Source organism: Ciconia boyciana, chromosome 11 (genome assembly GCF_034638445.1).
Source record: "Ciconia boyciana chromosome 11, ASM3463844v1, whole genome shotgun sequence".
NCBI classification, from domain to species: domain Eukaryota; kingdom Metazoa; phylum Chordata; class Aves; order Ciconiiformes; family Ciconiidae; genus Ciconia; species Ciconia boyciana.
In genome coordinates this window covers 4,563,878-4,590,460 of record NC_132944.1, presented here as the reverse complement: position 1 = coordinate 4,590,460, position 26,583 = coordinate 4,563,878, and the positions used below count along the sequence as shown (strand labels likewise).

The window sequence follows — 26,583 nt, the reverse complement described above, 5'->3', positions numbered from 1 at the left end:
CTCTGAGCAACCTGATCTGGTTGAAGATGTCCCTGCTCTTGCAGGGGGGTTGGACCAGATATGACCTTTAAAGGTCCCGTCCAACCCAAACCATTCTATGATTCTGCTGCTGCTGAGGGTAGGGTTTGTCTCCTCTGGTTTTAGGTGTCTGCAGGTCTGGTACCCAGGCTGAGCTGGCAGCAGAGGCACCTCTCCACACTGATGGAGAGAGTGGAACCCAACAAGGGTGACCCCTTGCAAGGGTCTTGGCTCCCTGCCCTGGAGATGCTCATCTCATGCCTGGGGCAGATGATGATTTGCTGAGACCAGCTGCCCGATTAAATGAAATGAACCTTAGGAGACCTTAAGTGGAGAACAGCCCAAGTCCTTCATGCCTTTCTCATCCCTCGATGCCCTGTGCCATGCTCTCCTTGCAGAGGAGTGACCATAGGGAAATGGACACAGGACAACCTTCACCATCCTCTTCCTTGGCATGATGAAACATCTCAAAGGTAGATTTTCTGAGAGCCCCTTGGCACCCAATGAAGTCAACACCCAGGACAGAGTGGGACACGAGTTGCTCGGTGCCCCGCAGCAGAAGTGGCACGGCAGAGCAAGGTCCTGCATTGGCTTTTACGTTTCTCACAACACAAAACCAAGAAGAAAGGTGAGGTTGGGAAGTGGGGAGAAGATGTTTTGCAGTTAGCCTGGAGACCTTGTTGCCCTGAGTGAGTTGAAGCAAAGAGTACAAAATGCTGGAGCCCGGAGGGAGGATTTGGCGAAAATGGAGACACCTTTAGGAGAGATAAGAGGGCTTTTCTAATTTAGAGATCTGCTTTGGGATCTTCAGATTGCACCTTTGAATGCTTCACATTTTCCTGTGCCACGGCTAGAAGCTTTTGGCCCTTATTTGTGCCATGACTGGGAGATAACTAGCAGGCAGTCTCTGATCTCTGACATGAGTTTGGTTTGGGTTTTTTTTTTTTGTTTGGGTTTTTTTTAATTGTTTGGAGCACAAAGAGCACCTGGTTCCTAAGCCTGTTGAAACAGAAAAGCATTGATTTCAGTGGGGTTCGGTTGACTCAGAGAACAGATATTCTCAAAAAAATCCTCTAGTTTGGCAAAGAAATGAGGTATTGGGTTGGGAATAACCCCTGAAAGCATGAATGTGGGTGTAAGGATAGGACCTGCGCTGTGGCTTTGCCTGTGGCTCTGTCCTAGCCAGGGCTGCATCCAGGCTCTGGAGCTGGACCGCCTGGATGAGCAGGGCTGAGTGCCAGCCCGGCAATCCCTGGCTTTCACAGGCTCGGGCCAGTGGGCTGCGGTGGTAGATCCCACTGGCTGCCGGGAACGAACACCCGCGCTGCGCTGAAAGGGCTCGCCATCTGCAAAGGAGCTGTGAAATTCCCATCTTTACATAATTTCCTGATTTGCTCGGAGCTGTTAAGTATGACCAACAGTCATCTGTTTGCCGAAAGCAAATAGGACATCAGGAAAAGAAGAGCAAACTAGAGCTAGGCAGCAATATTTTTAAAAAATCTGGGGTTTTCTTCAGGCTGGAAGTCAGATGAGTGTTGCCAGTCTTCAGAGGAGCAGGTTTCTGGGGTGGCCCTGAACTGCTCTGGAAGGGGAGCTTCTTAAATTACTTAAAGCGTTTGCGTGAGGTAGTTCCTCGTGTGGCTTCAGGTGGGCAAGAGGTCCTGCAGGCATCTGTCTGCCTTTGCAAAAAGGGCAGCTGGGGAAGGAAATGCCTTCACAGACGCATAGTAAACTGAGCAAAGATGCATGTGATGTTTTTAAAAATTTGTTTTTAAAGCAACCATTTTATGTGGACTTCACCATTTCATTTTGTTTTGGCTTCTTAGCTTCATTCTTGCTGCATTTACTCTTGAGATGGTGTCATGGTTTAACCCCAGCCGGCAGCTCAGCCCCACCCAGCCGCTCGCTCAGTTCCCCCCGGTGGGATGAGGGAGAGAATCGGAAGAGTAAAAGTGAGAAAACTCGTGGGTTGAGATAAAGACAGTTTAATAGGGAAAGCAAAAGCCACGCATGCCAGCAAAGCAAAACAAGGGATTCCTTCACTCCTTCCCATGGGCAGGCAGGTGTTCAGCCATCTCCAGGACAGCAGGGCTCCATCACGCGTAACGGTGACTTGGGAAGACAAACGCCATCACTCCGAACATCCCTCCCTTCCTTCTTCCCCCAGCTTTACATGCTGAGCATGACGCCATGTGGTGTGGGATGTCCCTTTGGTCAGTTGGGGTCAGCTGTCCCAGCCGTGTCCCCTCCCAGCTCCTTGTGCCCCCCCAGCCCACTGGCTGGTGGGGTGGGGTGAGAGGCAGCAAAGGCCTTGGCTCTGTGTGAGCACTGCTCAGCAGTAACTAAAACAACCCTGTGTTATCAACACTTCCATTTGTGTGTTTCCAGCACAAATCCAACACACAGCCCTATCCTAGCTACTATGAAGAAAATTAACTCTACCCCAGCCAAAACCAGCACATTCTCCATCCCTTATTCCATACCATTTATGTCATGCTCAGGTCTCACGCTATCCTGTACATTCTCATTACCCCCCACCACCCTCCCACTCCTTTCATATAATAACACAGATATTGTTCCGTTAGTCTATGGACCACCCCTGTGAAAAGTCTGTAAAATGTCCACAAATACCCACTGAGTTCATTTAGTCCATGACTTTGGGCTCCATCTGTTATGCTGGTCACTCAGGACAGGAGAAGCGGTGCGTTGCGTGGAGTTACTGGGCACCAAAGCCAGCTCAGGTCGGGTCGCTGCTGTGCTGGCACTGCTTCTTGTAAGGCTTCTCCTCCATTGGTTCAGGTGGTTCCTCCCATAGTAATTCCTATAACATGCAACTCAAATCATGGGTTACAACAATTTAAAGGCATTTCCATTACAGTCTCCACTCCTGGTCCCTTTGGACCAGACCATCGGGTTTAACATTGCAATGAACTCTTCCCCTTGCCGCTGCTCTCAGTTGGACTTATCCACAGACTGCAGTCCCTTAGGGGAGTACCTGCTCCAAGTGGAGCCTTATCTATGAGCCACAGTCTCTCCAGGGGTATTCCTGCTGCGGCATAGACTTACCTACAGCCACAGTCGCTTTGAGGTGCACCTGTTCCAGCGTGGCCTTCTCCATGGGCCACGATGCCTTCGGAGATAGACCTGCTCCAGCGTGGCCTTGCCCATGGCTGCAATCCCTCCGGGGGCGTACCTGCTCTGTCTTGGGCTTATCCATGGCCACACGCTTTCAGGTGCTCCAGCACGACCTTGTGCACAGCCACTGATGCTTCAAGGTGTACCTGCTTCAGCACGGACCTGTCCACAGCCACAGATGCTTCGAGGTGTGCCTTCTCCAGCGTGGACTTATCCTTGGGCCACAGGCCATCAGAGGTATACCTGCTGCGGCACAGGCATAACCGTGGCCACGGACGCTTTGAGATGTACCTGCTCTGGCATGGGCTTATCCCCAGGTCACAGTCCCTTCGACTCGAGTTCACACTGGAGTTCCAGCCTGTCCGGTCCAGCAGCACAGAACCAGCAGCGATGCCCTGGCCATCTGCCAGCCCAGGCGCGTGGCCATTGCTGTTATCAGAACGTTCCCAGGCACAGCACAGTCAGATGATCAGCAGCGCAGCAGCACGGCAAGCAGCGAGAGCAAAAAGCAGCCACTAACAAGCCCTAGACTCTAATACACAGTGAGGCAAGCAAGCCCCATGGCAAGCACAGGAGCCTGCCCGTTAATAGCTAAACAGCAATAACAGCTATGAATTCTATCTAGCACATTCCAATCGCATCTGTCGTTATCTCGAACCTTTCGAGCCCCATGTTGGGCACCAAAAAGGACTGTCGTGGTTTAACCCCAGCCGGCAGCTCAGCCCCACCCAGCCGCTCGCTCCCTCCCCCTGCTGTCGGATGGGGGAGAGAATTGGAAGGGTGAGAAAACTCGGGGGTTGAGACAAAGACAGTTTCATAGGGAAAGCAAAAGCCGCACACGCAAGCAAAGCAAAACAAGGGATTCCTTCACTCCTTCCCATGGGCAGGCAGGTGTTCAGCCATCTCCAGGAAGGCGGGGCTCCATCACGCGTAATGGTGACTTGGGAAGACAAACGCCATCACTCCGAACATCCCCCCCTTCCTTCTTCCCCCAGCTTTACATGCTGAGCATGATGCCATGTGGTGTGGGATGTCCCTTTGGGCAGTTGGGGTCAGCTGTCCCAGCCGTGTCCCCTCCCAGCTCCTTGTGCCCCCCCAGCCCACTGGCTGGTGGGGTGAGAGGCAGCAAAGGCCTTGGCTCTGTGTAACCACTGCTCAGCAACACTAAAACAACCCTGTGTTATCAACACTGTTTCCAGCACAAATCCAGCACACAGCCCCATCCTAGCTACTATGAAGAAAATTAACTCTACCCCAGCCAAAACCAGCACAGATGGAAAACCTCAGCTCTTCCACCCCCAGCGCCTGTAGCCAGGTCCTACCTCCCAGCTGCAGAGAGACCTGGCACTGCTGGTGGGAACATCCATCCAGGTCGGGGTCACCATCACATCACCACGTGGCAGCTGGGAGGCTATCAGCTATTTTTAAAGTAAGTTTAAGTTAAAAGGAGAGGGTTTTGAAAATAAGCTTAAATTTAAAAATAAGTCTCGAAGATGATGAAAATTGTATTGGACCCACCAAGACGCGTATCCCCTCTGTAGGCAACTCCTGGGTTCCCCAAGCATGCCCTTACAGCCCAGATTTTAGGCATTTTGGTGCAGTTAGGAATCGCATGGGATGAGCACAGCCAGTGAGGACAGGGAGGGAGAAGCTCTCCCGACGAGGAGGGCTGGGAGCCGCTGGCTGTGCTCCAGCTTTGCTGTGGGCAGCAGGCGAGAGGGTGGAGGAGAGGGCGTGCAAGGCACGAGCGTGGAAAGATGCTGATGTGTATAATTTGGGGAGTAAAATGGCTCATCCATCTCCGTTGTAACAACCTGTGTTTCTAGAACGTTTTCCAGCCTTTTACTGTAATAGTTTATTGATCTGCACAGCAGCATGAAAGATTATGAGAGTTAATTTTTCAAGCTTATCACTTGATTTATTCCATAAAGGTAGTTCATTTAATTAAAATATTTCTGCCACTGAAATCAGGACTCACAATCTTGAAGCCTGGAAGAGGGCATATGGGCTTTTTTTGAAGCAGCAGTCATTGAATGGCATCAAACAGCATTGCCCACGGAAACCAAAGCTTCCAGTTCTCTAGGAACACACATATTTCAGGGTAAAGATCCTGGTGGGGGCCATAGAAACAGAAACAGAACAGGATGGAGAAAGAGAGGAAGGCAAAGGGCTGAAATCAGTGGGGTCATGGTTACCCCGAGATGTCTGCCTGTGTCTGCGCAGCACTGGCTGCTCTCAACCCAAAGGCGAAGCCCTTGGCCTTTGGTGCCCCATTTTCCAAGTGCTAAACAGCCAGGAAAGCCCGGGGGTGAGCTCCGGCTCTCTGGCAGGGCCTGGGAGAGCTGAGGACAACTGTTAGCAGATGTCTCCTCTGGTGGTGCATCTACCCAACGTGCAGGGACCTTGGGAAGCTGGATAGGCAGGTCTCAGCGGTGGAGCCCTGAGTACCCCCGGCCACCTCCACGTGGGGTTTTCAGTCTCTGCTGACGTAGGGCTGTCTCCTGGGAAAATACTGTAATTATTTTTAAAGTTTTGAAAGCATTATATGACTGTGCAGGTGCCACAGGACATCGGTTTGTGATGTCCTCAGCTTCTAAGCTGTACAACCGATGGCTCCCCAACACGCTTTGAAAAGGATCCATCGTGATCATGAAATAGGTTCAAGCCCCATTTGCTGCTGCTAGACTGGTTTGGGGATGAGGGGACTGGGGACTGAACCGCTCGTAACGGGAGGGAAGCTGAAGCTCTTGAAGACGCAGATTTTCTTCTGGTTTGGAAGTGAGTGGCTGCTGCCTGATAGACACTTGGGGCTCTTTGCAATTTAAAAGAGAGCAATCAGACAGCTTGAATCTGCTTTTATCAGATGCAGAAAATTACTAGTTGGATGGCTGGATATTTTAGTCAATACTAGTGCCTATGAAAAACCAAGGTTTTGATTAAATAAGACTTCTCTGATAAACTTAGCTTTTCTTGGATTTTCTTCCATTCTTTTGGAAAAACAAATAGAGTATTATATTTGTTTTCTGCAGACTTTTGCCAGGTTTCTCTTTGCAAGCATTATTTTGCTGCAAACTTGAAATCTGCCGCATATGGGTTCAAACAGTTCCTGAAGAGACACGGTTATTTCATCAAACGTATGCGTGAAGTAGCAGCGTGGCCACGAGAAACACCTTGCACCTACACCATGCCAATGCACCGAAGGGAGTTAGGATCCGTGGTGACCAGGGTATGGGCTCTGCTGGCCCTGACATACGTCTCCTGGGCGTTATTGCAGGATTATTATCATGCAGCCGGTGTTCAGAGATCCTCCTGCTGCTGTTAACCTTGGCTGAGAAATACATCCCGATAATGGGGACTGTTAAAGATAAGGCTGGCTGGCAGGCTGATAAATCTCGTTAAGGAGTACTACATCACGGAGTAAATTACAATGCACGGCCGGATCGATTCAAACAAAAATGAACAATATATTGCTTCTTTATCAGTAGGGGGAAAATAGACTCCTGCCTCTGTGCTGGTGGGTTTTAGCGGGGGATGCAGAGCCGAGTCGTGATGTTAGTGGCGGGGCTTGCTGAGAAGATGTGGTTTCTCAGAGGGTGCATCCCTGGCAGCGCTGGAGGAGGCACCCGCGAGGTCCTCGGGGAGGGTGCCCTATGAGCAACCGGTCTGTGCGTGGGCAAGAGGGGACGGGGAGCTGGAACACAACAGGGGACAAGAGTCACGTCCCTCTCGTCTACGTGGTTAAATGATGGTCATCGCGGTCTGGCCTATAACGACTGTAAATGATCCAGGCAGCTTTATAAATGCCACGTTGGAGCAAAATGGGAAAATTGGAGCTTGTCTTCCTTGGGACAGCCATAGCTAATCTTTGAAAACCAGACCAAACCCTCTGCTGCTTTAATACCGTTGGCTGGATTTTATTGTGAAGAGAAAATCTTCTTAATTCTTCATCCATTTGGATCCAGTCTCTCGGAACTGAGCTGGTAGTTAATTTAGCTCTTTCTCCAAGATAAAACAGAGACAAATAGTAAGGTTCAGTGAAAAGGAAAGCAAAAAGCGCTTTCACCATCCGAGACTTGCTCTCTTGTTCTTCCTATTTTTCTTACTCTTTGTGATTTTCCTTTTTCTTAAACACGCAGCACTGCGCTCGTGCGTCTCCTCCCTTGATGGCACTCTTGGGTGCCCGGCCTGGACGTGTTGTCTCTCCCACTTCTTTGAAAAGGTGCTCTGTCTGGAGTCTGCCCCACGCCAGAGCCAGCTTTATCTCCACCTGCTCTCTGCAGAAGGGGACATCGGTAACGGTCAAGGTAGCAGGAGATGCATGGTGGTAGCCAATGGCCAGGAAAAAAGGGAGCACGTCCAGATTGGAAATAACAGAGATAAATGAGTACTAAAGCTGCTGCCCAGCGGTGGCCACCATGTGAAATCAAGGCCGTAGTTTATCTGAACCAAAGTGCTGAGGGATGACGTGGTGCAGACGGTGGTGGGTGAACTTGTTGGGTCTGAATGAGGATGGATATTTCTGGTGGTCTCGCCTAGGCCCAGAACTAGCCTTCTCTTCTTCAAATAGTAAAGCAGAGGATGGTCCATGTCCCACCTAGAGGTGGTTGGCCTCCATGTCTCACCTCCTCACCCTCTTGAGGCAAACCGGCTTGCATTCCTCTCCACCGCCATTGCCGTGCTGGGAGATGGCATCTCCGCTTCCCGTTGCTGATGGCAGCTGGTTTATTGCTGGATGTCTGCCTGTGTTGTTGCAGAAGCGTGGCAGTGACACCGATGCTCAGCAGGCCGTTCCCAGGGCGATGGATGCTCACCCACAGCCCTGGGAATTGGTCCCGTGGCTTTTAGACAAGCCAAAAGCATCAAATTGCTCTCTTCAATATCCTACTGATTTTTTACATTTTTTTTTTAATCTAATGAACTGGAAGGAAATATGTTGAGTGGGGAGGGATGTCTATATATATTCTGCAAAAGCACCGGTTTCCAAATTTTGGACAGCTGTGTACCCTTTTTTAGCAGCCCCTTCACACAGCCCACACAGCACCCAGGCTCTCGCAGTCGGGCTCGTTTGGAAATACGCTTCCTTGATTGCAAAATAGTTTCAATCCTTTGACTGAGAAACATTCTTGCCGTTCAAAAAGATTTTTTTTTTAAGCTCTGAAAATACAGAAGGTGCTTCCTGCCTCAGCAGCTGCCCTAATTTTGGAGGTGGTGGAAGGTGGGCAAGGGGCAGAGACGAGCCTGATGGCTACGGCCGCACAAGGATGCGGGTGCTGAGATGCTGCAGAGCTGGTCCGTGCCAAGAGCCGCTCGGCTGTGGGTGCTGCGGCTGGATGCCAGGGCTGGGGGGGGCTTTATTCTGGGGTCCTAGCCAGACGATCCAAACTGGTTACCCAACTGGGCCTCTGGCATTCGAGTCGGGCGTTTCAAGGCGAGCTTGTTTCCCAGCTCCATGGAATGAAATTATTTGGGCCCGACAGTGAAATAATAATATGGAAGAGCAGTCTAAGCTTAACTCTAACACCATGATTCCTAATAACATGGAAGAGTTGGTGGCCTTTTCCTCTAGCCTCTATCAAGCCAAATTTGGGAAGGACCCTTGCTGGGAGCCATGGGACAGCTCAGGAGACAGAGCAGGGCAGCGTATGCCCCTGTCCACAGGTCAGCGCCCCAAAAAGCCCATCGGTTTTCTGCAGATCTCCGCGTCTGCCACAGGCGGGGCTGCCCAGGGCGGCGATGCCCTGACCCCAGGGCACGGCTGCTGGGTTTGCAGCCGGGCGAGAAGCCGCAGGTGGTCCAGGCTGGCCATGCTGGTGGAAACCACGATTGCAGCTCTCCTACGGCCGCAGAGCCTCACGCTGCTTTCTCCCCGCCGTGGTGACGTTCACCGGCCCGGCCATCGGCTGCTGCAGTGGAATAAGCTGGACTTGGCAAGAGCACAGCTATTCCTCGAAGGCGAGCGGAGGGGAGCATTGCTATTACTCATCAGTCAAAGACTTTCAGCTGGAATAATCCTCTGGCTGTGTGGTGTATCGAACTGCGGGGTGGGAGGCTGTGAACACCCCGGGTGCCATTTCTCCGACCTCTGGGCTGTGTTGTGGAGGGCTGATGCGTCCCTGCTGTGGCCAGGAGCAGGGAAGGGAAACAGTCCCCGGTGCGGGGCATGTGCGCGGGGAAGAAGGGAGAGCCGAGGGAGGAGGATGCTCGCGGGCGCTGCGGGAACAGGACTGCGATGGCCGCTTGGGCACCTGGCTGTTGTCCAGCTCCCCGTCTCTGTTCTGCCTTCTCCTCTCTGTGGCACCGGTAAAGGAGATGAGCAGTGGGGCAGACACTGCTGCTCCTGCTCCAGGTCCCCTCCGGGTAGTTTTGGCCAGCAGCTGGGTGCGAGGGGAGGGAACGCTGGTGTGAGACACCGCGTCTCCCCTCCGGCTGCCATGGAGCTGCGGCTGGGAGCTGCCGCTGCCCATGTCCTTCCATTCCCTCCCGGCACGGCTGACGGCAGCCCCAACGCTCAGCCATTGCGCGCGGCTTCTCCCATCTTCTTTTTCTGTGTCTTTTTTTCCAACCGGGAGAGGTCCCAGCACAGAGGAGGAAGAGGGATGGAGCGGAGCAGATGGGAGGCAGAAAATGAGCCCTGTGATGCAGAGCTCGTCCCGGCGAGCTCATTACCCTGCGCTGCTTTTAATCACGTTATTGCGGTGTGAAGGCCACCGATACATCGCACACATCTAAAATAGGGCTGGGGAGGGACTGTCGGCTCCATCAGCCTGAGAGAGGCCACAGGAACAGATAAGAATAGGCTGATGCTGGAAAACACATCACTGGGTTGCTTAGTCAAATGCTATATTTAGCAAGAGATTGAAATAACTGTGGTGGTTTTCAGCTGGGCTAATCTGTGAACCCTGCTTGCACTAATACTTGCCCAGTTGATGGTAATGAAGTCAATTAGCGTGGAGATGTCGGCAGCCCAGGAAACGCGGCTGCGGGCGGTGTGTGAGGTCCCCTCGCTGCCTTTCCCTGCGGACGGTTCCGGGAGCCCGCAGCTTTACGCCGGGGGAGCGCTGGCTCTGTGCCGCGCTGGCTGCAACGGCGAGCGGGCAGTGGGAGGGGTGGGCGGCCACTCCCTGGGGAGCCCGCCAGCCCCCCTTGCCCCCCGGCCGGGCCGGCTTTGGCGCGTGGCCAGCCGGCCTCGAGAAACACGACGCGATCTGCTGAACGGTGTTTGAGTTGCATTTAGCGCTTCTTCTTTATTTACAGGTTTTTTTAATAGATATATATATAGGGAGATAGATATATAGAGAGATAGATCTAGAGAGAGAGATATATATGCACACATAAACTTCAGAAGCAGCACCCATATGCCAGCATAAATGCAGTTAGCAAGCACAGCGAAGGCAGCTCTGAATCTAGCTTGAGCGGGATTTTGAGGGTGTTTTTAGGGGAAAAAAGGCACCGTCGGAGCAATAGCACACCCTGCGCTTTCTGCCCTGCCCTGACCCGCAGGCGGCTGTCCCGCGGCGGTGTGTGAACACGCGTGCATGCACAGGCAGCCCTGCCCGTCCCCAGGGCTGTCCCTGCCTGCCTGCTGCCTCCACGTCCCCCTCGGTCTCGGTCCCCTCCTGGCGCTGGGACCAGCTGAATCCTCTCTGGTCTCTTCCTGCCACAGGCACAGCTCCAGCGAGCATCTCCTGCATTTGCTCCATCTCGTCTCCTGATCTCTGGTGCTTCCGCTGTCGCGGCAGCACGTTTCCTCGCCCTCGTCTCAAATCCCATCGCTGCCTCAGCCTCCTAGGAGAGATAAGGGCTGGGCAGAGGTAAAACCAGGCCTGTGGTTATTTGCTGACGGCACACGAGGTTGAAAACGTGCTTTGTGAAGGTGCTGTGGTCGGGACTGTGATGTACCTCCTCCGCTCCGTAGGCGAGCGACCCAGGGAAGCGCCGGTTGGCACGGGTCAGCACGCTCCCTGTCGCCTCCTAAAACTGCAGCGGCTCGGTCGAAGGGGTTTGGCAGAGGGGTGTGGTGCCTCCAGCTGCAGGGCGGTGATTCAGAGGGGCTTGGGAGAGTTCAGCTGTGGGAATGGGCTGAAACCAAGGGGGAGAGAGCATCAGCCAGCGCTCGGGCAGTGGAATCCGGGGAGCGAAATGAATGAGCACCGGGGTTTGCCCGGGGAGGCTGCCGGCAGAGAGAGCATCTTTGCCAAGGGGAGGGAAGGGCACAGGAGCGCTTAGAGGATGGAGAACCTGCCAGCCAGATCCCAGGCACTGCCCGAGATGGGTCTGAAACAGCCCTGGCATCCAGTGATCAAGCATGACTCAGTCCCTTTCCTATAAAACTGCGCTAAAAACCCTCCACAGCATGGACAGAGCTGGGGTGTTCTTCGCAGCAGGGTGCTGAGTGCTTGGGAGAGGGGATCATACGGTGAGATGCCCCCAATTCTGCTGCGGGTGGATGTCAGGAGCCCTCCTAAACGGGAGGTTTCCTGCAAGCGGGGCTGAGAGGAGTGCTTGAGAAGTGATTTTATGAGGTTCTTGTTGTTAATTTGGATCTTGATTCAGATACCAGAAGTGTTTTCCATATTTTCCAGGCACCCATCTGTCACAGTGATGAGCCCTGCACAGTACTTGTCAGCAAATAAATGAAATATTCTGGTGAGATTCACCACATTTAATGCTGGGAGATGAGATCTGGCTTGCGAGATACTTATACCTCATGCTGCTTATCTTATTTTGTACAGATTTTTGTCCTGGTATTTTAATAGATATCGTTTTGATTGTGTAAAATAGTACCATAGACCATAAATAACCGGGAAGAGTCCTAGGGAGGATATTGCGGGGAGAGGTTTGCGCTGGGATGAAGATCACGGTCGTGCATCTCCCAGAAGCCGGAGAGGTTGCAGCAAGGGTCTCGGGGGTGATGGGGACAGTGGGACTGGCCCCCAGGAGCTAACTGGGGAAGCCGGGAAGCCTCTGGGGGAGCCTGGGAAGCCTCTGGCAGTGCCGGCTCCTGCCGAGGCTCTCAGACCTCCGAGTCGCTGAACAGGGGGTTGGTGTGCAACCGTGATGCTGAAGCTTGCTGACTCCATCGTTTAAAAAAAAACCCCAGCGGCACTGGGGGATTCAGCATTTAATTAACTTGCCAAGCAGTAACGTTGACCAAAATTATGCGGGGAGACTTCTATTTTACTTAATTACAGTTTTGTTGTCGCCCATTAGTAAATTAAAACAATTGCAGGGTAAAACCCGGCAGAGGTTGGCGAGCGCGGCTGTGGCCACCTGCCAGCGGATGCCAGAGCTCGGGGGGAGCCGGGTGCACCCCCCACGCCCACGGACCCTGATGCTCGCCGGCCCCATGCCCCGTCCCCGCGTACTGCCCTGGGGTATGGCGGCAGCCCCGGGGCTCCCCTGCGAGCAGGGCTGCTGCGAGTCCTCCCGTGCCCCTGGAGGGAGCGTGGGCAGCCCTCCCCACGGCAATCGCCGCCCCTTCAGCGGAGCCTGCGGGAGTTGCGGCCGCATCCTGCGCTTCCCAATGCCACTCACGTGGTGCGCAATTAAAAACCGGGGTAGTCGTTACCACTCGGATGTGATGAAGCCTTGAACGAAGCCGCTCGCTCCTGGGCGCTGGCCGGGGCTGCCCCGCACCCCGGGCTCCGTCCTGCCCCTACTGACCGCAGGAGCACCGTTTCTCTCTCCGGAAACCTACTTTTTCCATAACTCCTCTGCAAATCCTGGTGGTTTGGGGGCAAGGAAGGCTGGGAGCCCGAGCGGTCGGGGCGGTGACCCTCCCAGGTGTGTACCTGATAATCCGGCGGGGCTGAGCAGCCCCCGGCGCCTTGGCCCCCCTGCCTGCCGGCTGGCCGGTTTCCAGCGCACCCCACCGTGCCAACGCCTCTTCATTTCAGATGGCATCTCAGGCGCGCTTTGGTTTCATCCCGCTCTTTAATTATCAATGCTTTACTTCACCTGGAGCCCGCTCTGCATCCCAGCGGCGTTGCCCGTGCGCTGCTGGTCTTCCCCGTGCACCGCAGTCTTCGCTGGCCCTGGCTCCCCATCGCCTGTGCTCCGCACGGTTAAAACCCACGTACCTACTGCCGCGGTGCACCCTCGGGCAGCAAACCTCGGCATTGAGCAAGCCCCCATCCCCATCCTGACAGGGGCCGTGGTTTCCAGCATCTTTAAGCACAGAGACTCAGACAGGCGCCGCCGTGCCTTTGCTGTAAGCTCCTTACCCGCTTACCGCCCTGGCGAGGGGCACCCTGACTTCCTGGGCACCCAACGGTTTGGACGTGTAAAGCACTAAATACAGCCTAATTATTATTATCTTCATGGGATCTAGTTAATCTTGATGCACTAAATCTCGGGATTTACAAGCTGTTAGCAAATCAGCCAGTTGTCAAATGTTTGCATTTTTCTCAGGGGCAGCTTAATCCTGTTGGCCGTGTTAGCTGGGAAATGCCCGCGGCCACCTTATACGTATGGGGGAGCTGCTCCAGAGCCGACCCCTCTGAGAGGGAGCAGGGGTGCTGTGGGATAACCAAACACCGAGCCAGCGAGGCTGTGGGACCGTGGGAGAGGGACGGGTCATTTGTGGGGTGCTGGCACAGGGCTGTGAGATGCCTCGGTCACAGATCGTCACTGAGCCCCTGGTTTTTTAGCATCCAGCAGCGTGATGGGTGTCGGTGCTGGGCGTTGGTGGGGCTGCAGAGGTCTCTTAAAGATGGGGACGGAGAGCTCCGAGAGGTTTGCCAGAGATGTTCCTGCTGGGCGCTGGTGGCTTTGCTTGTCTCCCGTCTCCCCACGGCTGCCACGGGCAGGATTTCTTGCCCCCTCGTGCACATGTAGGAGCTCGGCAACTTGCAGCTCCTGCTGCCGGAGGCATTCACTGCAGCGGGCACCGGGGTGCGATGGCAAATGCTGCGCTGGCTGCTGCGGCACAGCCCGTGCTCGCAGTGCACGCGCAGCTCCGTGCGGCGCTGGCTGCTGACGGGGCCGGGGCTCTCCCACGGCTTGGGAAAATTCAGTTATCCCTTCGCTGGTTTTCTGCCATCCGAGGCTGTAACGGTGTAGCGCTCTGCCGCGGGCGGTCAGGCTGAAGCGCAGGGTGCTGGACTGTCAGCGGGGTCTCCCCGGCACAGGAGACCCCCGGGGTGCCGAAAGAAAGGCCAGGAAGAGAAAACGCAGAGCCCCTGCCGTAGCCCCGCAGGCTCTCTGCCGCTCACAGCCCTGCTTGCAAGCTGCTTTTTCCAGGCCATAAAACGACGGCTCTTGCTGGGAATTTCACTAGACGAGATTGTCTTGTTCTTTTCCCGCACAGCGTGTACTTTGGGTAATGTCTTGGGGAAATTTTTGTGTACTTGTGTACCCAGTATTTTCTGATAACCTAGGAAAAAAGATCCTTAAGTATTATGATTATGCTGTTAAACCTTTATTGTATCGAGGAAAACAAATCAGAGTGAGAAAGAACTGTACGGAGCCTGAGAAGTGTTAAGCTATGGCAGTATCTGCCTTCATTGTTTAACTTCATTTAAAACCCAAATACCGGCAAGACTGGAGATGAAAAGAGCTGCTGATGCTGTGTGGTGGGGGAGAGCGTGAAATCCCTGCGTCGTAGCCATGGTGCCTCTGGCTAAACATCACTGAGGTCTGGGCGGGGGTAGGGGTGGGTTTAAGCTGGACGGTCAGTCTCTCCTTCTAGACGGCTTGTACAGTACGGCTCCAGCGCCGTGTGCGCGCCTCCACAGCCCGCACCGGCATTTCGGCACTTGCCAGCTCACCGCCTGGCCTCTCCAAAGCCAGTTATTTGGTTTGGGCGGGCTGAGTCCTTTGCACCATCGCCGTGTGTCCCATCAGCTGAACTGCTCAGTGAGGTCCCTGCTGGGACAAAGCTCCCGGAGTTTCAACAGAACTTTTGCTTTCTGTGTTTTGCAGAAGAACGAATGGCTCTGCTTGAACTGCCAAACTCAGCGGCTGCTCGAAGGCAGCCTCGGCGACCCTGCCCCGATGCCACTGCCTGCCCCAAAGCAACCGCCCACCGGCTCCCCACGGCACCAGCCGCCGGCCACCGGCCAGCAGCAGAGAGCACCCGCGCCGGCGCCCACCGAGCCAGCGGCACCCCCCGAGCGGCAGCCCTCGCCCGCGAGGAGCCTTCAGGCTGCCGAGCAGAGCAGGACCCCGAGCCCTGCCCCGGTGGAGAAGAAGCCCCCGGTGCCGGCAGAGGAAAAGCCGCTGCCCAAAGCTGTCCCAGAGCCTTCCAGAGCTCCTGAGAGCGCTGCGCCGAAGGGGAAGAGCACAACCCCCAAAACGGAGGTGGAGAGCAAGGAGAGCCGGGCACCCCCCGAGGCGCCACGGGCGAAGGAGCAGGAGGTGAGCTCTCGGGGCGCGTCCGGCTCCGAGCGTCCCTGGGGACCGCATCCCACCCAGGGCTGGTGCGGTGCTAAGCCGTGCCTCCACCGGCGGCCGTGCTCGGAAACAGGGGGGTTTATTCCAAGTCAGAGCAGAAACCACATCGCCAGGCCTGTTTGCCTCGGGAAACAGCCTTTTGGGAAACGGTGAGCTCAAACGCTGCTGTCTCGGCATTTCCAAACCGCTTAGGGACTTCACACGCTCTATAGCAGCATGCTGGTATCTGCCTTCTCTTTATTAAGATTACATCGATTTATGCATAATACAATAGTTCAGGTCGTCTTTGGATTTGTTTTAAAATAATATAAGGGAATTCGAATTTGTCGTTAAATGGAAAACTCATTTCACAACATTTCATGTTGCAGCAGGGGGCATTTTTCAAGCTCCTCGCCCCACCTTTTTTAAAATTCAGTACAATTTGGGGAAACATTTGGCTGCGTTGGGATGGTTTTTCCCCATGAGCAACCATCCCAGCAGCAGCCAGCACAGCCCCCCTCGGGGAGGGGACGTGGCGGGAGGTCCCCCCCAGCCGGGAGGGGACAGCTGCCCCCCATGCTGCTGTGCAGCCCCTGGGGAAGAGGCTCCTGGCACTTTCGAAATCAAATAAGGTCCGTGGTGCCTCCGTGCTGGTGGGGTGACGGGCCCTGCCGGTAGCACGGGGGCCAGGCGTGACGATGCTTTCCCCGCGGCTCGGAGGCTTGCCCCCGTGCTGCCTAATTGTAACGTCAATTAAAACGACCTGTTTATTTCTGCTGGCATCTAACGAGGATCCTGGAGGCCGCTCTGCTTCTGAAGGCTGCTTCGCAGGGCTGTCAGTCAGGGAAATTAAAGTTCATTAAAAGGCGGCCGTCCCCCACGGCTGCCGCTGGCGAAGCTCCTGTGCTCTCGGTGCCGCTGTGCCAGCCTGGCCGGGCACCGGGGTGCAAGGGCTGCCTCCTCCCCAGACCCCCCATTAGCAGTGCTCCCTGTGCAGGCAGCTGCCTGTGGGGAGAGCGGCAGGCAGCTCTGCCCTCGCACCCCTTCCCCAGGGAAGGGCGTGCAGCCATCGGTACCCCAGGGCTTACAGCTGGGCTCGGCCACCACTGGCTCTCTAAGTAGCGGGTAGTAAAAAAATTGATATTGCTATGAGACAGCCTTCTCGTGTTAGTTATTGGGGAGATAACGCTGACGGGACCCGTTTTTTAAACATGTTTATGAGTCCCACAATGCCTGTGCCCCCAAGGATGTTTGCTGTGCCATCCCCTGCTTGCAGCACACTCCGTCACCTGCCTTCGTTAGCGTGCAGACAAATTGCTGGCGAGCCACTGGGGGGGACACGGGGCGGCCCCCAGCCTTCATGCTGGCCTGGCTCCCAAAACTGCCCAGACCTTCTGGGTGCTCCCCAGGGGAGGATGTGGGGGGAAGCAGGGGGAGCAGCTGCCCGGGTCTGACGCTGTGTTCTCCCTCGCCTGCAGGACGGGAGCAAGCCTTACCCCCCGGACCTGTCCCGCAGCCCCCAGAGCCTGAGCGACACCGGCTACTCCTCCGACGGCATCTCCAGCTCGCAGAGCGAGATCACCGGCCTGGTGCAGCAGGAGGAGGAGAAGCTGAGCGGCACCGGGCTGGCCGGGCAGAGCCCCCCCAGCCCCTCCGAGCTCACCAAGCTGGAGAGCAGCATGCGGCCCCTCCTGGAAGGCCGGGGCACCCCGCCGGAGCCCGCCGAGCGCGGCAAGGAGCCACGGGAGGAACAGCGGCAGCGGCAGCGACCGCGGTACCTCTCCATCACCCCCGAAGCCTTCGACTCAGACGAGGAGCTGGAGGACATCCTGGAGGAGGACGAGGACTCGCTGGAGTGGGAGAACCAGCGGGAGCGGCGGGAGAGTGCAGAGTCCTCGGACGAGTTCGGCAGCAAGCTGCGGCACGACTACGTGGAGGACAGCAGCGAGGGGGGCATCTCCCCAGTGCCCCCCCGGCCCACGGGCCGGGAGGCGGAGGCAAGCGATGAGGAGTTCATGCGGAGGCAGATCCTGGAGATGAGCGCAGAGGAGGACAACCTCGAGGAGGAGGAGGAGGAGGGCTACGGGCGCGCCAAGTACGGCGTCCCCAAAGCCGGGCAGAAGGCCGAGGCAGAGAAGGGCAAAGAGCCAGCGTCGGCCAAGCGGCGCCTGTCGCACGGCCCCAGCAGCCTGTACAAGGAGGAGAGGAAGGAGCTGGAGGCGGTGGAGGGCGATGACTTGAGCACGGCCCAGGGGGGGCTGCGGCGCTTCAAGACCATCGAGCTGAACAGCACGACCGGCTACGGCCGGGAGATGGAGATGGGCCAGGAGGCAGACGCCAGCCTGGACCGGGAGCCTGAGCTGGAGATGGAAAGCCTGACGGGCTCCCCCGAGGAGCGCTCCCGGGGCGAGTACTCCTCCACCCTGCCGGCCACAACACCCAGCTACACCTCGGGCACCTCGCCCACCTCCATCTCCTCCCTGGAGGAGGACAGTGACAGCAGCCCCAGCCGTCGGCAGCGGCTGGAGGAGGTGAAGCAGCAGAGGAAGGCTCGTCACCGCTCGCATGGCCCCTTGCTGCCCACCATCGAGGACTCGTCCGAGGAGGAGGAGCTGCGGGAGGAAGAGGAGCTTCTGCGGGAGCAGGAGAAGATGCGGGAGGTGGAGCAGCAGCGCATCCGGAGCACGGCGCGCAAGACCAAGCGTGACAAGGAGGAGCTGAGGGCCCAGCGGAGGAGGGAGCGCTCCAAAACCCCCCCCAGCAACCTCTCCCCCATCGAGGATGCCTCCCCCACCGAGGAGCTGCGGCAGGCGGCGGAGATGGAGGAGCTGCACCGCTCCTCCTGCTCTGAGTACTCGCCCTCCGTCGACTCGGAGGCCGAGAGCTTCGACGCTGTGGCCTCCAAGCTGTACAAGTCGGGCAGCGAGTACAACCTGCCCACCTTCATGTCACTGTACTCCCCGACGGAGAAGGGGGAGAGCAGCCCCAGCCAGCCTGCCAGCAAGCCCCTCAAGAGCGCTGAGGAAGCCTACGAGGAGATGATGAGGAAGGCGGAGATGATGCAGAAGCAGCAGGTCCAGCAGTCCCAGCCGGACGTTTCCTACAGCAGCGCCTACCAGCAGGTTGGCTATCGCGGCACTGAGGGCCAGAATGGCTTCGAGTACCAGTACGCCGAGGAGTACCGGTACGACGGCAGCCCCACGCACCCCTCCCAGCCTGGCTATCCGAGCGCCCTGCCGAAGGCGGGAGCGGTTTACGAGGAGATCCTGCAGACCTCGCAGAGCATCTCCAGGATGCACCAGTCCTCCTCCTTCGACCTGGCCCTTGAGCAGGGAGAGAAGGCAAAGGGGCAGGAGGAGGCGTACCAGGAGAAGCGCTTCCTCAACGCCGAGAGCGCCTACGCCGACCTGATGAAGCAGAACGGCGGTCCGCTCACCCCCGGCACCAGCCCCACGCAGCTCTCCGCTCCCGTCTCCTTTGCCGCCTCTGACAGCAGCGCAGGCAAGGCCATTCCTGACGTCCGGGTCACCCAGCATTTTGCGAAAGAGGGGCAAGACCTGGCCAAGCTCCAGAGCACCCCAGCAGCACCCAGCCCGGCACCTAAGGCTGCCGCCCCTCCTTACGCCTACGGCAAAGGCACCAGTGCGGTGACAACAGCGGTGGCGAGCGGCCCCGGGAGCACACCACGGAGCTACAGCTCTTCAGCTCCGGAGGCCCCGTCAGTAGCCGCCAGAAGCTACAGCCCAGTGAAGAGCACCGTCAGCTACGGCTCACAGACAGAGGACGCCGGCAGAAGCAAGGCGGCAGTGGAGATCAGCGTGCAGACAGCCAGGGAGAAGCTCCCGTCCGCGAGCGACAGCAAGCCCCCGCCGCCCAAGACGTACCCCTTCTTCAAGAGCTCCAGCCCTCCGCTCTCGCCCACCTCCCCCACGCAGAGTCCCACCCGCGCTGCAAAGGCCACGGCAGAGTTTTCCACGCAGACGCAGAGCCCCCTCCTCGCCTACGAGGGTCCCGCCGCCGGCCCCACCGCCTCATCCCCCATGGTGGCACAGGGGACGCAGACGCCGCACCGGGCGGGCTCACCGCGCCTTGCTCGGCAGCCCTCCTCGCAGGACGCCCCCTTCATGCTGATCACGCTGGCGGCCGACGCGGCCAGCCAAACCAAGCCGGCCAGCTCTGGCTCCTCGACGTCCCCCACCTCGTCCCCCACCAGGCTGAGCCGGCAGCTGCCGGCACATGGCTACAGCCAGGTGCCAGAGCTGGAGCAGCCGCCGGGTGCCTACATCAGGGCACAGCCGGTGAAGGAGCAAGCCCAGAAGGCACCTGCTGTGACTTCAGCCGCCGACGGCATCGCGGGGCTGTACAGCTGGGGCGCGCTCCCGGCGGAAAACATCTCCCTCTGCCGCATCTCCTCCGTCCCCGGCACATCCCGGGTCGAGCCAGGGCCCAAGGCACCGAGCACTAACGCCGTGGACTTACGGACCGCGCTGAAGACCGCCCCCATCATCATAACGGACCAAGGCATGGATCTAACCTCCTTGGCCACAGAGGCCAGGAAGTACTGCCTGACCTTGGACCACATCCCGAGCCGGCAGTCCACGGCCATCCAGCCCTTGATCATCAACCTCAACGCCCAGGAGCAGCCCCATGCCATCATCGCGGCAGCCAGCACCGCCGGCCTGGCCATCGCCTCCCCCATGCTCCTCTCGCAGCCCAAGCAGCCTGTGGTCTACGGAGACCCTTTCCAGAGCCGGGTGGACTTTGGGCAGGGGACTGGGAGCCCGGTGTGCTTGGCACAGGTGAAGCAGGTGGAGCAGGGTGTCCAGACGGCCGCTGTCAGAGCCGGCGGGGTGGCCGGCGGCAAGCCCGAGCCCGCGGCTGCCCCCCAGACCAAGTTTGCAAGGTACGGCGTGCCGGGCCAGATGGTGAAGAAGGACGTGCTCATCGCGCAGACCGGCGGGGCGCAGAACGTCGTCAGCCTCCCGCAGCCCTTCCCGCCGGAGCCGGGCTCAGAACTGTACCGGGCGGTGCCGGTGGAGCTGAAGAGCCAGAGTCCTCTCCTCGCCCTGGGCGGCAAGAAGTCCCAGGTGATGATGGTGCAGATGGAGGAGGCGGCAGCTGGCCCGGTGACCAAAGTGCTGAAGGAGGAGCCGCCAGCCAACGTGCTGGACCTCACGGGCGTGAAGCCGGAGAGCCAGGTGGCTTGCTGCGACGTGGTCTACAAGTTCCCCTTCGGCAGCAGCTGCACCGGCGCTTTCAACCCCACCTCCAAGATGCCGGAGAAGAAAGCCGGGGAGGTGGCGGCACCCGGCCGGAAAGCCAGCGGGCCCCTCTATGGCAGCAGAGAGCCGGAGCTGCCGGAGACCTTCCCCTACCAGGAGCAACCAGCCCCGGCACCCGCGCTCTACGAGGAGCAGAAGTTTTATCCCGCCGGCACCTTTGGCCGCCTGTACTCCTCCATGTCAGACACAAACCTCTCTGAAATCGGGATGAGCTACTACCCCACAAAGGGGGATCAGCCCTTCCCGTCCCCGGCAGGCGATGCCGCCGTGGACCTCAGCACCATGAAGCACTCCTACAGCGTGGGCTTTGCCGAGGGGGGTTACCTGGGCCAGGGGCTGCAGTACGGCTCCTTCTCCGACCTCCGCCAGCCGGCCGAGCTGCTGGGCCATCCGCTCCCCATGCGGAGGTACAGCTCGGCCTCCAACATCTACTCCGACTACCGCTTCTCGCCCCGGGGGGACCTGGCCAGCTTCCAGGAGTCCAGCCTGGCCCACTACAGTGCCACCACAGCGCGCGAGATCAGCCGCATGTGCGCCGCTCTCAACTCCATGGACCAGTACGGGGGCCGGCACGCCAACGGCCCTGACCTGCTGCCCTACGGCCCCGGCGCCGGGCCAGGGGGTGCGGCGGGGCTGGCGGCTCAGCAGCAGGGCCCCGCGCCCCCCAAACCCGGCGGGATATACAACCCCACCTTCCCCGAGGCGCGGCAGGGCTTCGGCAGCCTGGCGCAGTACAATGTCCCCGGCGTCCGCGTGGGTGCTGTCCGGCAGATGTTCCCTTCCACCGCCACTGTGCGGGCCGCCGACGGCATGATCTACTCCACCATCAACACGCCCATTGCCTCCACACTGCCCATCACCACCCAGCCGGCCTCGGTGCTGCGGCCCATGCTGCGCAGGCTGTACAGACCCTACAGCCCGGGCGGTGTGGCGGCGGTCCCGCTGGCCAGCCTGGCCAGGCTGCCAGTTGTCACCCCCCGTGTCCCGCTGGCAGCACAGGGCCTCTACCGCTACCCGGCCCCTGGCCGGCCAGCCCCGGCGGCCTCGCTGATGGAGACGCCTGTCTACCTGGGCAAGCCCGTCAGCACAGCGGCGGTGGCGGCGGGTGCTGGTCCCGCTCCGAAAGCCCCCGCTGCCCCCACCGGTGGCTTGCAGAGAGCGGAGACAGCGGGGACTGCTCCCCGTGCCGAGGGGCCGGTGGCCGGCAAGGAGGGCGGGCAGGCGGCCGCGGTGCCGAAGCCGCTGCTGGACGGGGCCCAGCGGGAGGAGCGGGAGCGGGAGGAGGAACGGCAGCGCAAGCAGCAGGAGCACGTGCTGCAGCTGGAGCGGGAGCGTGTGGAGCTGGAGAAGCTGCGGCAGCTGCGGCTGCAGGAGGAGCTGGAACGGGAGCGTGCGGAGCTGCAGCGGCACCGGGAGAAGGAGCAGCTGCTGGTGCAGCGGGAGCTGCAGGAGCTGCAGTGCATCAAGCAGCAGGTGCTGCAGCAGCAGCACGAGGAGCGGCACGCGCAGCTGGCGCTGCAGCGGGAGCAGCTCGCCCAGCAGCGCCTCCAGCTCGAGCACATCCACCAGCTCCAGCACCAGCTGCAGCAGCAGCTGGAGGAGCAGAAGCGGCAGAAGAGCACCTTCCCCGCGCCCACCGAGCCCACCGCCCGCCCACCCGAGGGGCCCGCCGAGGCACCGCGGGGCCCCCCGCACAACGGGCAGGTGTGGCCCCCGTCGGGCGAGGCACTGCCAGAGGGGCCCGCCGGTCCCCGCTACCCCACGCCACAGCGGCCGCTCAGCAGCTCGGCCTCGGACATGTCGCTGCAAGCCGAGGAGCCCTGGGAGCCCAGCCGGGGCATCAAGAAGAGGAACTCGATGCCGCGGCTGCGGGATGCCTACGAGAAGGAGGCGGCCCGGGAGGCCTTCACGGCGAGGAAGACGGCAGACAGCAGCGTGCAGACAGATGAGGAGGACAGCGAGGAGCGGTACCTGCTGTCGCGGCGGCGGCGGGCACGGCGCAGCGCTGACTGCAGCGTGCAGACAGACGAGGAGGACAGCGGGGAGTGGGAGCAGCCTGTGCGCCGCCGGCGCTCCCGGCCCTCGCGGCATTCTGAGGCTGGCGCTGAGGGCAAGCCGGAGGGGGCGGCCCGCGGCACGGCCAGCGTGGGCATCCAGACCATCAGCGACTGCTCGGTGCAGACGGAGCCTGACCAGCTCCTCCGCGTCTCCCCCTCCATCCACATCACCACCCATGACCCCCGGGTGGAGATTGTCAAGTACATCTCGGCCCCGGAGAAGACGCAGCGGGGTGAGAGCCTGGCCTGCCAGACGGAGCCGGAGCCAGCCCCCCAGCCCGGCGTCGTGGTCCCCCAGCTGACAGTGCCCACCACCATCCCGCCCTACTCCACCAACATCCAGATGGTGAGCACGGGCCCCCTGGACCCCCACGCCGTCCGGCAGCAGACCCTGGGCAAGTTTGAGAAGAAGAAGCCGGACCCCCTGGAAATCGGCTACCAGTCCCATCTGCCGGCCGACTCCCTCTCCCAGCTGGTGACCCGCCAGCCGCCTCGCTCTCCCCAGGTCCTCTACTCGCCCGTCTCCCCCTCCCCCCACCGCCTCCTGGAGTCCTCCTTCGCCACCAGTGAGCGGCTGAACAAGGCTCACGTCCCCCCGCAGAAGCACTTCGCCGACTCGGCCCAGCGCCAGCAGACGCTGCCGCGCCCCATCAAGACCATGCAGCGCTCCCTCTCCGACCCCAAGCCCATCAGCCCCACGGCCGAGGAGGCCGGCAAGGACAGGTTCTCCCTCTACCAGCACCCGCTGCTCCCTGGCACCCAGGTACATCAGCGCGGGGAACAACCTTTCCCTCGGGGAACGGCCCCAGGAGGCCCCTTGGGACATTTTGGTTTCATTAGCGCTTCGTTAGCGCCGCGGCAATTAATATTTTAAAAGGCTGGCTTCCCGCCGCAGCTGATGGCAGCTGGTGGGCACGGACGCGTGCACCAAAGCCGGCGGGAGGCCCTGGAGCTCCACGGGCTGCACGAGCCCGTCGGTGGGCAGGAGTGCTGCCGGGTGGCAGGATCAGGGCTGCCCCCTGCCCCGGCCAGGTCCCCCTCCTTTCCCAGGGAGCAGCCGCCATGCACGGCTCCATTTCAGGTCGCGGTGGCTCTCGCTCCCACCTTTTCCCCCACACGCTGCGGTTGCCTTGGGCTGCCAAACGCCCCGTGAAGAGCCCCAGGGCAATTCCCGGGGCAGCAGCAGCCCCCAGCCGCTCCCCTGAGCCCCGCTGCCAAGCACCCGAGGACAGAAAGCAGTTTTTGCGGCAGGCAGCGGCGTGCACGCGGCCGGCCCGGCGCTTGGCTGTCTGCCACCCCCGGTAATTACTCACGGAAAGCGCCCTGCCTGTTACTTCCATCCTATTTATTGTGCTTTTACATAAACGCCGCTTCCTCGGTGCGTGGGGGGACACGTGCACGGCGGGCCACCTCGCTGCAACCCCGGGGCACGGGAGGAGCTCCGTGATGCTCGGGGAGGACATGGGGGGACACCTGCCCGCGCTCCTGACCAGGTGTCCCTTGGCTTTGCAGGTCGGGGGGCTGCAGTCGAGCCCGCTGGTGCGCAAGGTGAAGCGGACGCTGCCCAGCCCGCCGCCCGAGGAGCCCCACGTCCCCCTGGCCAGCCCAGCTGCCCCCCAGCTCTACCTGAGCAGCCTGGCCCCCAAGGCCACCGCGCCAGTCACCAAGGCGAGCCTGCTGAAGGAGCTGGACCGCGACCTGAAGCTGGTGGAGCATGAGGCCACCAAGCTGCGGAAGAAGCAGGCGGAGCTGGATGAAGAGGAGAAGGAGATCGACGCCAAGCTGAAGTACCTGGAGCTGGGCATCACCCAGCGCAAGGAGTCGCTGCTGAAGGAGCGGGGGGGCGGGCGGGACCACCCCTACCTGCGCTGCCCCGGGGACCGCCGCGACTACCTGTCTGACAGTGAGCTGCACAGCCTGCGCCTCGCCGCCTACGACGGCGCCGGCCTGCGCTCCGCAACCACCGGGCAGTACCCCGACTTCGCCGCTGCCACCGCCTCCTACGGCGCCTACCCATACCCTGCCCCACAGGGCCCCGCCGCCTTCCCGCCGGCACGCCTGCAGCCCCCCCAGTACCCCGCAGCCAGCACCTCGCAGGACGGCTTGCCAGCAGCCCCGCTGCCCGCCTTCGCCTCACCCGGCACCTTCCCAGCCCCCAGCGCCGTGTACCCGGAGCTGGGCACCCCAGGCCAGCCAGGCTTCCGGCCCCAAAACCCCTACCAAGCCCCAAGCGCCTTCGCTGGCGTGGCCGCTGTGCCGGCGGCACAGCCTGCCCTCTTCCAGAGCCCGGCGGAGATGGCTGGTGGGCACCAGAAGCCACGGCAGACCTCGCTGGCTGACCTGGAGCAGAAGATCCCCACCAACTACGAGGTCATTGGTGCGGCCACCAGCTCCTCTGCCGTCCCCGATGTCACCTTCAGCGCCGCGACGGTGAGCAGCGGCTATGAGCAGTACAAGGCGCCCGAGGCCCGGCCGGCCGAGAGAGCTAGCGCAGTGCAGGGCCCCTCAGCCAGCTTCTCCTCCGAGTCCCTCTACACCAGCCTGGAGCAGAACATCCCCCGTAACTACGTGATGATCGAGGACATCAGTGAGCTCACCAAGGAGAGCCCAGCGGTGGAGGGGCAGAAAGCGGAGCCAGTGGGCACGGCCACCGACAGCCGCCACGGCAGAGAGAAGAGCGAGCTGGGGGACGCCGAGGGCTCCAGCCGGCCCTGCTGCTACACCAGAGCCGAGGAGGAGTCTGAGGAGGACATCTACGACCACCATGGCCCCGACCATCGAGGAAAGAACAGTTACCACCGGGGCACGGAGAGCAATGGCAGGGTGTCAGGGAGCTCCGCTGGCTCGTCCTACTACTACGGGGATGGTGAGTACCGGCACTCCTCACGGCCGGACAAGCATGGCTCCGGTGCGGCACTGCCGAAGCATTCGTCCAAGAACCTGGCACCCGCTGTCTCCTCGAAGCGCAGCAAGCACAGGAAGCAGGGCATGGAGCAGAAGATCTCCAAGTTCTCCCCCATCGAAGAAGCCAAAGACGTGGAGTCGGACTTAGCCTCCTATGCGGTGACGACCCCGGTCAGTAGCAGCAACGTGGCCTCCAGGGCCAAGAAGCTGCAGGAGGAGATCACCTATGGCCTGAAGAAGAACGTCTACGAGCAGCAGAAGTACTACGGTGTCTCCAGCCGGGATCTGGTGGACGAGGAGGAGCGGGTCTACTCCACCAGCAGCAGAACCCGCTCCTCCGGCTACGGGGTGGAAAAGTCCTCTGGCCGTGAGGCGGGCGGCCGGAGCAAGTCCTACGAGCGGGAGGGCGCAGAGCGCTCCCAGAAAGGCGGCTCCAAGCCCTCGTCCCTTGGCATGAGCCAGAGCCGCGGGCGGGCACCCATCCGCACACAGCCCTCGGAGGAGGAGAGCCCCGTCAGCCCCCTGGGGAAGGCGGTGGGGGGGTCGCGTGCCACGGGGGGGCCCGGCCCCCAGTCGGCGGGGGACCCCTGCTCCCAGTTCTGCTCCAGCCACTCGTTGCCTGATGTGCAAGAGCACATCAAAGACGTGCCAAGGAGTCACTCGTACAAGCACGAGGAGGGCTACGGCATGGACGACGCCCATTGCGTTGTCTCGGACAGCGAAGGTAACGGCTCCCCGTGGTGACCACCCCAGAGCATGGCGCTTCCTCGGGGCATGCCCGTCCGCTCGTACGCAGAGACACTCTCACCACCTCA

At 59.7% G+C, this 26,583-nt stretch overlaps 1 protein-coding gene across 1 annotated transcript in view; it reads left to right on the top strand.

Moving 5' to 3' along the window:
- Nucleotides 1-26,583, top strand: part of BSN (bassoon presynaptic cytomatrix protein) — a 96,615-nt gene that overhangs the window by 67,134 nt on the left and 2,898 nt on the right. Inside the window, exons 4-6 of the mRNA XM_072875699.1 lie at nucleotides 15,076-15,510; nucleotides 17,004-23,627; nucleotides 24,377-26,492. Of these exons, the coding sequence (XP_072731800.1) occupies nucleotides 15,076-15,510; nucleotides 17,004-23,627; nucleotides 24,377-26,492 (9,175 nt within the window). The remainder of the gene's footprint in view (nucleotides 1-15,075; nucleotides 15,511-17,003; nucleotides 23,628-24,376; nucleotides 26,493-26,583) is intronic.